This window comes from Equus przewalskii, chromosome 13, assembly GCF_037783145.1.
Source record: "Equus przewalskii isolate Varuska chromosome 13, EquPr2, whole genome shotgun sequence".
In the NCBI taxonomy this organism is placed as follows: domain Eukaryota; kingdom Metazoa; phylum Chordata; class Mammalia; order Perissodactyla; family Equidae; genus Equus; species Equus przewalskii.
In genome coordinates this window covers 15911263-15923254 of record NC_091843.1, presented here as the reverse complement: position 1 = coordinate 15923254, position 11992 = coordinate 15911263, and the positions used below count along the sequence as shown (strand labels likewise).

Here is an 11992-nt window from a genome sequence, read left to right as displayed (position 1 = left end):
GACGAAGAATTTACGTAGCCCAACTCCACTCTGATAAATTCTACAAAAAGCAACATAAGGCAAGGATCAATTGATAGCCAAAGCTCACAGGGAGAAATTTCTGGAAGCTAGCCACACCACAAAAAATCCACCACCTCTCCAACTGCAATAAAAAATCAACGCTTTACTTTTTTTTGTAACTAGCCACCGTATTTTCAGAAAGAGAGGACAGAACCACTCTACTAAACCGCATGAAACAAAAACTTCCAGTACATTCTGGAATGATATTCTGGCCAATCGACTGCCAGCAGAGACCTTACCCGGGAAGGGGTTGGTGCGTGCAGCGTTAAGTTCGCCCTCCTCTTCATTGAAGACACTTTGGGAAATTCTCCAATGAGAGACGCTTAGAGGTAGGGGGCGTGGCCTCAAGAGGCGGAGAATTTGACTCCAGCATAATAGAGCTTGTGTGCTGATTGGCCGGACTGGCCTATACGGACCAGTCCTCTTTGGACCGAGGGAGCCATCCATCAAAAGAACTACACCAATCAGCGGTCAAAACGCCCTCCTACCCCCTCGCAGGAAAACCCCGCCCTCCAATATATTACTGAGGCGGTCAGGCACGGCCCCTTCGGCTCCGAGCTGACCGTGAGGAGGGCAGTGTCGTCTGGGCGGCGCTGCGCAGACCTCCTCCCAGGACGGCTCCCCTCCCCGGGCCTCTCCCCTCTTGCCCGCGAGTCCCCTCGCCTCGTAGGCCTCTCGGATCTGATATCGTGGGGTGAGGTGAGAGCAGGCCCGGGGAGGGTGGTTACCCCTGAGGAGCGATCAAGGTGAGCTGGGACTGCGGGGTTGACCTGTGGGTGCGGGTGGGGAGCGGGGTTAGGGGCGCGGGGTGAGAGATAGGTCTGGCCTGCGCCCTTTTCTTCGATTAACTCTCCCGCTGCTGTAAGCAACTAGTCCAGGCTAGTCCGAGCCCGGAGGGGCGGGGCCAGATCCGACCTCCAGAGGTGTCTTAGAGTCAGGGCAGCCGGGTCCCAGGGACCAGCCCAGGGGCGAAAGAGTTGGACCCGTAAAGTTAGTGGCTCCTCATCTGCCCACCCCTTCCGGCGCCCGAGCCTAAAGATCCCCTCCCCTCCTGTGTTCCAGTTAACGTGGGGAGGGACCAGGGCTTAGCCTGTGCCTGGGACATAGTAGATGTGTAATACCCAGGCTTAAATTAATGAAACTCCCAGGTTCATTTTGCAGGCTAAATTAGCCTCCGGCCACCACTGCGTGCTCCCACAGCATTCTTTAAGCTTTCTTTCCTAACACCAGTAAACGTTAACAATTATTGAGTGCTGTGTGCCAAGCAAGCACTGTGCTAAACTCTACGTGAATCATCTTGTTTAATGTTCCGAGCCATTCAGAGAGACAGGTATAGATACCTCATTTTACAGACATAGAAATAAGTTCATTATTATTGTCCAGTGTTTCTCAGGCACCTATTATATGTGCCAAGCTCTACACCTAGGTGAGCTCATTTATTCCACACAAGTCTATGAGGTAGGTGCTAACCTTATACCCACTTTACAGATGAGGAACTGAAGACTAAGAAAAATTAACTAACTTGAACAGTTCGCACTGTCAATATATAGCAGAATACATACTACCATCTCATTTCAAAGTTTTGGTATCCTGTCTTACAGCATCTATTCATCGTTCTCTCTTGACAATGAATAACGTGAACAAGTACTTCTTGTATTTTTTGCAATTTTTTTTAGAAAGGCATGGCTCCTGCCCTCTAGGAACGCACAATTTAGGATGTGACCAATGAGTGGGGTGGGGGGAATAACAGGTGGCACGGTGCAGTGACTTAGATTCACCAGCAGCACTGGAAGAGGGGCGACTTGTGCTGTAAAGCACTTGGCACAACACAGCGGAGGAAGGGCTATTCTTACACTCCTTTCTGGGCTTTGTTCTATACATAGATGATAGAGGTACTGACAACTGACTCTCAGAAACTGCTACACCAGCTGAATGCCCTGTTGGAACAGGAGTCCAGATGTCAGCCAAAGGTCTGCGGCTTGAGACTAATTGAATCTGCACACGATAATGGCCTCAGGATGACTGCAAGGCTAAGGGACTTTGAAGTAAAAGATCTTCTCAGTCTAACTCAGTTCTTTGGCTTCGACACAGAGACATTTTCTCTAGCTGTGAATTTACTGGACAGATTCCTGTCCAAAATGAAGGTATGTTTAAAGCTACATTACCCTGAGTATTTGTTAGTTTTGCTCAATGTGTTTTGGAGATGGAATTGCTAGCTTTGGGCTAGTAGTCAAAAATTTGACCTTTTTTATTTTCAGCAAGTAGCCAAAACATAGTAGTTTTATGTACTACAGAATTGCTGAACACTCTTCCTTATAATCAAGAGTAATACATCATTTATTAGATTTGACTGTGAAAAATAGTCTAATATCAAATAATTAATTGCAGGGTCTCCCAGTAAGAGAGTTGGCTATTGTTTTTAAAAATCTTTCTTGATACGTTGGGTATTTTCATTTGTTTGCTGTTGTTTTAAGGTTAAAGAAATGTGTTGGAACCAGAATGCTAGATTATGGTTAAGAATTAGAGAATATAAATATATATTTTTTGATCCTGTCAATCACCTACATACCTAGTCAACAGAGTATCTCTCCTCATATATAATCTCTCCTCATATATAAAGTTCTAATTGTTTTAGCCTTAGACCTACTCAGGTCTTGCTTATGCTTGGCATCTCCAGCCTCACTTTGCATACAGTAGAAAGGAGACTATCTTGTGAAGGAGGAGCATTTATATAATTATTTCCCTATATTGGATAAGCAGGACATCAGTGTAGCTTTCCGAGCTTGACTGTTAAAAGTACATCTGCTTTCTCTGTGTGCCCATGGTCATTGGTGGATGATGAGATAATGTGACAATTAAAATGAAACTCATTTAGTTTTCAGTACCTAACAATGTATCATATACAAAAGAAACTCAGTCTTTAATTGGATTATTCAAGAAATTTGTTCAATAGACTAAACAACGCTTTAGACACCATGTGCAGGCACGACCTTTGACTCTATAAATGTTGCACAGATGAATAATATACATCTGTCCCTTGACTATATTAAAATCTTATGTGGGAATAATGTTTGCACTGACAATTATCATACAGTTATACGGCATAATAAGAAAAATAAATTATACCTCAAAAGAGGCATAAGTATATTGCTTAGGGGGTTCCAAGAAGAGGAGGAGAACACAAATACTGGTAAAGGCTTCTCAAACTTTCAGTTGACCAGAACTTAGTTGGGCCGGTAGAATTTTGACTGCCTCTCATTGTAGACATTCAGAAAATGATCAATAAATTTTAAAAAAGGAGAGATCAGTAGAGAATAGAGCTTTACAGGAGCACAAAGAATATGTGCTACAATATTTAAAAACTATTTTACATGTGTTACTACAAAGAAAACAGCCTGGAAACACTCAACATTCTGGAAGGAAATTTTGTGCATAAGCTGTAAGGTGTTTCAGTCCTCCTGTAAGCCTTTGACCAGGTAACTGATTTGGTCCAATCAGAACACAGTGCTTATAGTTCTGCAGTGATCTAAACAACAACAACAATAAAAGTAAGAATTCTTATGTGCTGGAGCCAAACATTTTACTGAAACTTAGTCCATTTACTCAAAAGTGGGTTCCAGGTGGGGTGCATAGGGTTGACAGGCTACAGTTGAGATATGAGTGGACCTCGTTAAGTCCTTCTCAAGTGAGAAATATTACCTCAGAGATACATTTTTGAAATGATGGATCTGAGTTCTAGATTATCCTTTTTTTTTTTAATTGAAATAAGGTAAGGACATGGGCTTATTGTCTTTTTAGGTACAACCCAAGCACCTTGGGTGTGTTGGATTGAGCTGCTTCTACTTGGCTGTAAAATCAATAGAAGAGGAGAGGAATGTCCCGTTAGCAACTGACTTGATCCGAATCAGCCAGTATAGGTTCACGGTTTCAGACTTGATGAGAATGGAAAAGATTGTGTTGGAGAAGGTGTGTTGGAAAGTCAAAGCTACTACTGCCTTTCAATTTCTGCAACTCTATTATTCACTCATTCAAGAAAACTTGCCATTTGAAAGGTATGTGATCTTGGTTTTGAACAAAGGAGATTTGGAAGTCAGAATGGTGTTGTCTGGATGGTGCATGAAATCAATATCCTGGGAGAATTCCAATCAAAAGAAATAAAATGAAAGCTCTGGCTCCTTAAATTTCACTTCACTGTCCAGCAGAAGTGAGAAGACCTTAAATTGTCAGTAGCTTCTTGAAGTCTGTGAAGGCTAATTTTGGGGATTAAAGGACATTTCAACTTTTTTTTTAAATTATATTTTCCATTTATAGACTAGTTAACTTATAGAAACTAATAAGTTAAGCATCTAATAGATTTATGGAAAAAGTAACTTTAGTAGATGCAAAAATAAATTTATTAAAATGAAAAGAAATCTTGATACTGGTGGCATCTCCAAAGCAAGGGGAATTCTTTACTTCAAATAATTTATTTCCTATGATAAGTGTGCATAAACTTCACTTTAAAGTAACTTCAATGTTTTTCTAAAAATTTGTCTTTTGACTAGATTTAAAATTATCTATGTAAAATTAACCTCATTTTCTTTTTAAAGGAAGAATAGCCTTAATTTTGAAAGACTAGAAGCTCAACTTAAGGCATGCTACTGCAGGATCATATTCTCTAAAGCAAAGGTAAATATTTTATAAAGGTTAAACCTATTTGTAGACCTATTTTTATATTCAACATTTACTTTAAAATTTATCTCTTTTTAGCCTTCTGTGTTGGCATTGTCCATCATTGCATTGGAGATCCAAGCCCAGAAGTGTGTAGAGTTAACAGAAGGGGTAGAATGTCTTCAGAAACATTCCAAGGTACGTCAAGGTCATAGCCTAAAGCCTGTTAACAGCTGTAAAAGAAACTAAACCACTTGTACTATTTCCTGAAGTAAAATGAGATACCATGTGTTTATTTGAAACTTAAGTAGCTTATCCTCAAATTTTTTTGACGAGGAAAGACGCATGTTAAGATTGTAGGTATTACTGTGGTTAAATACTGTCGGAGTTTTATTTTGAGTAATAATTTTTTAAAATTTATGCACAGATAAATGGCAGAGATTTGACCTTCTGGCAAGAGCTTGTATCCAAGTGTTTAACTGAATATTCATCGAACAAGTGTTCCAAACCGAATGTTCAGAAGTTGAAATGGATTGTTTCGGGGCGTACTGCACGGCAACTGAAGCATAGTTACTACAGAATAACCCACCTTCCAACAATTCCTGAAATGGTCCCTTAATTGGTAAATTTGTTCATAGTTATTCTCCAAATAGAGAAAATTTTCTAATGCTACAGTTTTCTTCTGCATTTCAAGAATTAAAATCTGAATTATTTTCAAAACAAAATGGAGTTGAATAGCAAAGGGAAAAATGATTTGACTGATCTTGTCAGCTAATATTTGAGGGCATTTATTACGTGCAAGGTACAAAACTCTCAGAGTAAGGAATTATCCAACCTTTGATATATGCATTAGCCATTTCATTAAATTATCAGCTCAGAAAACAGCATCCTCCTTAATGACCTGAATTTTAAAAGTAGCACTAAAACCGTATTTTCTTAATTGCACATCATTTGTTACATGTAGACTGAAGCTCTGGCTCACTTAAAGTTACACAAGCCTGAGCAGGACAACAGGACCAAATTGAAGCATTTATGAACTGATTTGAGACTATTAGCTTCTAAGCAAAATCAGTATAAATTTGGGTGTTGTACCTAAAGAAAAAGTTGTGGTAGATTGTCTCCACATTGGGGGTATCATTGTTATGGCAGTTGGAACACTGCAAAGTAGTTATATGCATAAAAAACATAAACTTCGTCACTGATATGACATATATTCTTGCCCTCTAAATTTAACTCACAGTGGTGATTTAACTTTTTCTCTACTCAGGACTAAATGTTAACGTTGAACACATCTACATATAACATGATTATGAATCTTAGATATGAACAGTCCATTTTTAACAGGTAGTAAGATTTATGTTTGGGACACTTCTGATAACTTGATTTTTTGTTTGTTTAAATAGGATTATTACAGCAACAAAAACTCTTCTCTGAAGCCTCTCCACAATCCTGAGCTGTGGATTCCTTAATGTTCTAATGGATGTAAGCTGTGAAGCCTCAAAACATCACAACTAGATTAGCACTGATGTGCTCAGATTTGGGAAAACTGCCTAATTAACATTATGCTGTACAGGAATTATGCTTAAATTTGAATTCATCTGTGAGTGAGGCATACAAATCAAAGCTAAGAGCGTAAATGTGAAATGCAAATAAGCCTGGGAAGGTAAACTGTGAATCTTCATTTCTAACATTGATCCAACTTTCTATATTGGGTCAATATATTGTATTTAGGTAAAATTAAAAATGGTAACCTACTTAATTTAAATTTTAAATTAAGAGGTTTACATCAAAACCAACATTTCACAAATGCACTTTTAAGACATAACAAGTCACTATTCTAGGCAGTAAAAATGGTTTCTTGGCGCCTGTAATACATAATCTAGAGATGCGGACTTTATTGCTACATGGGAATTACATTTAAATTTGAGGATATTTTATATAAAGAAAACTAAAGACCTAGTAATTTTGGCATATTATCTTTAATATTTTTTCTAGAAAACAGGTAACGTTTGTATGTATCCATGATAAAAAAATTTTATACAAAATCTGCTGCAACCTAGCCCCATCAAGAAAATTAGTCTTTATTGTATTTGTAACTCAAAGTAAATTAACATCCCTCTTAAAACTTGCCGATTTAACACTCCAGAAGTTTTTACTAAGGACTAAGGACTGTTTTTATAAAACTGTCATTGCTTCTAATTTCGAATTTTGTTTAAAAGGAAGTGAATATATTTTCACAAATTGCCCCTACTGTGCCAAAAGAAAGTTACTAAGTAAGTAGGCATCTGTGTAATTGTGAGATTACTGATGGTAGAGTTCAGGATTTTCTATTAAGTCAGTGAATCTAAGGAGATCTACAGCGTTAAAAGTGTTGTAAACGGTTACTCAGTACAGCGTGTAGCCTGAGTCCATCCAGGATGGCTGTACCCAATTTTGATATCATATTGTGGGTAAATAAGCACTGGAAAAGTAAACCAAAGAACCACAATGTATCTTATACTTTTGTACACCATGTTTTGTGGGTAATTTTTCAGTTTTCCCAAAAGGCTGATAGATTTCAGTATTTTGAATACATCAGTGTTAATTTTGAGTTGGCAGAGTTAACCTAACCAACTACCATTATGTTCTGGTACCAAGGGATATACCTTTCAATAAAGTTATTGAAATGCATTCCTTTGCTGAGTGGTCTTCTGTTTCTCCTCTGATTCAATTAACTTTTTTGGCAATGTGGAAAAAAAAATAAAAAGCTATCTACTCAGTATATTTAAATTTAGCACTAAAGATGCATGGTAGTAGAAACAAAATCTCTTTTAATAGTATGACTATTGACTAATTGACACTTTTTACTTTCTGATGGTTTTTTAAACTAGACACTGATAAATATGCTTAATGTTCATTAAAAAGTTAGTGTTTATGCACTATTGGTCACTTTTGTCCTTGAGATTGATCACTACTGTGGATGTCCTTAATACAAACTCACCCTTAGATTGTGCCCACCAAAAGTTCTGGGCAAACCCTCTTACCTAATTATTCCAGCAAAGTGGTTTGGTAATTTCTGGTAACTATCAAGTATTGTATTAGCCTTTTAGATCAACTAGTAATTATTGGAACTGAAACAATATATGATTTTGAACTGTTCATGTTTAATTAAATTAACAATACATCTTATAAAGTAGACACCGCAAGGAATTATTGATGAAAGAAAAACTGTTATAAAAGGTTCCTTTTGCATTTGAGTCGGATTATATATCATAATCCCCTCTTTTCACAAGTGTTATTTTTAAAAAGAGCACCTGAACCTTATATGTCCTGACAATTATGTGACATACTATCTAAAAACAATAGACATTTCTAACATCTGTGGTTAGTAATGATAGTTTTTACTGTCTGGTATGATTATGAGATTTTTTTTTTTTAATGAGTGATTTTATTTTATTTTTTTTTTTGAGGAAGATTAGCCCTGAGCTAACTGCTACCAATTCTCCTCATTTTGCTGAGGAAGACTGGCCCTGAGCTAACATCTGTGCCCGTCTTGCTCTACTTTATATGTGGGACACCTACCACAGCATGGTGTGCCAAGCAGTGCCATGTCCACACCTGGGATCTGAACCGGTGAACCCCGAGCTGCAAGAGCGGAACATGCAAACTTACCCACTGCACCACCAGGCTGACCAGGGATGTTTTATATGAATCATCTCATGTAATCGTCCATACTGAATGAAGTTATCCCAATTTACAAATGAACTGGAGCCACCAAGAAGTGATTAGCTGAAGGTCACATATGTGGTACTTGAAGGTAAGATTCAAATCCAAGCAGTTCTGACCCAAAGGCTGTGCTCTTAAGCACCCTGCACATTACCTCCCAAAATAGAAGATTAAATGGTCTCTTGAAATTGTATAATTTCCAATGACAACTATATTCTGGCCATATTAACTTCAACACTACCATCGTGAATTTATTTTCCTAATAATAGAATTCTTTTTTTCGGTGAGGAAGATTGTCCCTGAGCTAACATCTGTGCCAGTCTTCCTCTATTTTGTATGTGGGACACCTCCACAGCATGGCTTGATAAGCAGTGTATAGGTCTGAACCTTGGAACCCCAGGCCACTGAAGCAAAGCATGCAAACTTAACCACTACGCCATGAGGCAAGCCCCCTAGAATAATTTTTATAAAATGTGTTATTGCTTACTCAGTGTGAAATCTGTAATTTTTCATAAACCAAAACCGGAAATATAAGTCAAATAAGATGAATTAAAAGATAAGCCTTTTTTAAATATCAATTTCATAAAGTAGATTTAGGAGCAATCAAAATGACCAGGGATAAAGAAGGATGTTAAGTAGTGATAAAAGAATCAATTCACCAAGAAGATATGACCATCCTAAATATGTATGCACCCAACATCAGAGCTTAAAAATACAAGATGCAGTGGCCAGCCTGGTGGTGTAGTGGTTAAGTTTGCACACTGCTTCAGCAGCCCCGGATTCACAGGTTCAGATCCCAAGCATGGACCTTGCACCACTTGTCAGACCACGCTGTGGTGGTATCCTAAATAAAATAGAGGAAGATTAGCACAGATGTTAGCTCAGGACCAATCTTCCTCACACACACACAAAATACAAGAAGCAAAAACTGCCCACATTGAAAGGATAAATGGACAAACCAATTCTTAGAGACTTAAACACTCCTCTCTAATCTACAGACCTACTAGAAAATCAGCAAGGATGTAGAAGAATTGAATAATACCAACAACCAACTGGCTACTTGACATAAAAAACTTCATCCTAAAACAACAAAATAGCATTCTTTTCAAGTGCATATAGCACATTCACCAAGATAGACCATATCCCATGTCATAAAACAAACCTTAAGAAATCTGAAAGAACTGAAATCATACAAAGTGTGTTCTCTGACCTTAAACTAGAAATCAATAACAGATAACAGGAAAATCTCCAAACTCTTAGAAATTAAATAACAGACTTCTACATAATTCATGACTCTAGGGGAAGTCTCAAGCAAAATAAAACATTTGAACTGAATTAAAATATCAGAATGTATAGAACGCAGTTAAACCAGTGCTTAGAGAGTAATTCACAGTATCAACTGCTTTAATTAAGAAAAACAGCTCTCAATAATGTAAGCTTCCACTTTAAGAAACTAGAAAAAGAGCAAAAAAACCCAAAGCAAGCAAAAAGAAAAGTCATAAAAATTGTAGGGGTAAAAAATTAATGAAATTGAAAACAAATTAACAAGAGGGAAAATCAACAAAATCAAAACTTAGTTCTTTGAAAAGAGCAAGAAAATTAATAAACCTCTAGCAAGATTGACAAAGAAAAAAGACAGAAATGACCAATCTTAGGAATGAAAGACATACCACTACAGACTCTAAAGACATTAAAAGGACACTAAGGAAATACCACAAACAACTCTGCACAGAGTTAGATGAAATGAATCAATTCCTTGAAAGACATGGACTACCAAAACTTAACTGAAAGTAGATAACCTGAATAAGTTCTAGTTTTTTTCCTTTTTTAAAGATTTTTTTTTTCCTTTTTCTCCCCAAAGCCCCTTGGTACATAGTTGTGTATTTTTAGTTGTGGGTCCTTCTAGTTGTGTATGTAGGATGCCGTCTCAGCATGGCTTGATGAGCGGTGCCATGTCCATGCCAAGGATCCAAACCAGCGAAACCCTGGACCGCCAAAGCAGAGCGTGCGAACTTAAGCACTCAGCCACGGGGCTGGCCCCTACAGTTATTTTTTAAAATTAAATTCATTGTTTACAATCTCACTGGCAAATACCATGAAACATTTAAAGAAGATACTTAACACAAATTCTACAAATCTCTTCCAAAAAGTAGAAGAATCGTTTCCCATTTCATATTATGAGGCCAGCATTAACCTGATGCCAAACCAAAACAAATACAAAAAAACAACTACTTACCAACAACACAAATGAACAGACACAAAAATGCTCAATAAAGTAATCCAGACATACAAAGTGAATAATAAACTATGACCAAGTTTGGGATGGGAGGAGATACAAGAATGGCTCAAAATTTGAAAATTAATCAATATAATCCACCATATTACCAGTATAAAGAAAAAAACATGATCAAATCAATTGATACTGGGGCCGGCCTGTGGCCGAGTGGTTAAGTTCTCGCACTCTGGTGGCCCAGGGTTTCACCAGTTTGGATCCTGGGTGCGGACACTGCACCGCTCATCAAGCCATGCCAAGGCAGCATCCCACATGCCACGACTAGAAGGACCCACAACTGAAAAATATACAGCTGTGAACCAGGGGCACTTTGGGGAGAAAAAGTAAAAATAAAATCTTTAAAAAGAAAATCAATTGATACATAAAAAGTGTTTGAGAAAATTCAAATCCAATCATGAGAAAAATTCAGTTAACTAGGAACAGATGGGAACTTCCACAATCTGATAAAGGTCATCTATAACAACCTACAGCTAACATAATACTTAATGGTGAAAGAATGAATGCTTTTGAAACTAACATCCAGAACAAGACAGGGATGGCCACTTTCACCACTTCTATTATTCAAGCAAGTGCCATCAGGCAAGAAAAGGAAAAGACCTACAGACTACAACAGACGAAAGAAAGAAAACTGTTCCTATTTGTGGTTTATGCAGAAAATTCCAAGGAATCAACAATAAAAAACTAGAATAAGTGAGTTTAGCAAAGTCACAGGAAAGAAAGTCAACAAAAAAATCAAACATTTCTCTGCACTAGCAATGTTAATTGGGAACCGAAATTTGAAAAAAAAAAATCATTTCCAACAGCTCCAGAAAATGAACACTGGAATAAATCTAACAAAAGACGTGAAGGTTCTATAAGCTGCAAACCAGAAAATGCAGATGATCGAAATCAAAGAGCTCCTAAATAGAGACACACCTCATGTGCATGGATTGGAAGACTTACATTACTCCAATGAAAACCTCAGCAGGACTTGTTGTAGATACAAACTAGCTGATTCTAAACTTTATATGGAAAGGCAAACTTAAAATAGCCAAAACATTTTTGAAAAATAATTAAGTTGAAGGAATCATGCTACCCAATTTTAAGACTTACTATAAGGCTACAATTATCAAGACAGTGTGGTATAGAGGAAGGTAGATACATGGAACAGAATAGAGAGACCAAAACTAGACTATAAATAGCAATTGATTTTTGACAAAAGTGCAAAAATCACTAAGAAAATAGTCTTTTCAACAAATGATTTTGAAACAATTGGACATCCATATGCAAAATAATGAACCTCCA

The 11992-nt window shown here is 37.5% G+C and overlaps 1 protein-coding gene across 2 annotated transcripts; it reads left to right on the top strand.

The window, feature by feature from the left end:
* Window positions 1–289: 289 nt before the first annotated feature.
* On the top strand, window positions 290–7380 carry CCNG1 (cyclin G1). 2 transcript variants are annotated; one of them, XM_070569089.1, is made up of 7 exons: window positions 290–806; window positions 1944–2204; window positions 3859–4112; window positions 4650–4728; window positions 4810–4908; window positions 5138–5332; window positions 6114–7380. In XM_070569089.1, exons 2-6 carry the CDS (start codon window positions 1944–1946, stop codon window positions 5327–5329), a joined length of 885 nt encoding a protein of 294 aa, XP_070425190.1. In that variant the 5' UTR covers window positions 290–806; the 3' UTR covers window positions 5330–5332; window positions 6114–7380. The 2 variants fall into 2 exon arrangements, with proteins under 2 accessions (XP_070425190.1, XP_070425192.1); XM_070569091.1 differs by lacking the exon at window positions 6114–7380 and having other exon boundaries at window positions 355–806; window positions 5138–5333.
* The last annotated feature ends 4612 nt before the right edge of the window (window positions 7381–11992 follow it).

Coding starts and splice junctions, on each gene's coding strand:
- CCNG1 (XM_070569089.1), top strand. CDS start 1,944: ATGATAGAGGTACTGACAACTGACTCTCAGAAACTGCTACACCAGCTG. Junction 4,113..4,649: donor GAAAACTTGCCATTTGAAAG/GTATGTGATCTT, acceptor TTCTTTTTAAAG/GAAGAATAGCCTTAATTTTG. Junction 4,729..4,809: donor TCATATTCTCTAAAGCAAAG/GTAAATATTTTA, acceptor ATCTCTTTTTAG/CCTTCTGTGTTGGCATTGTC.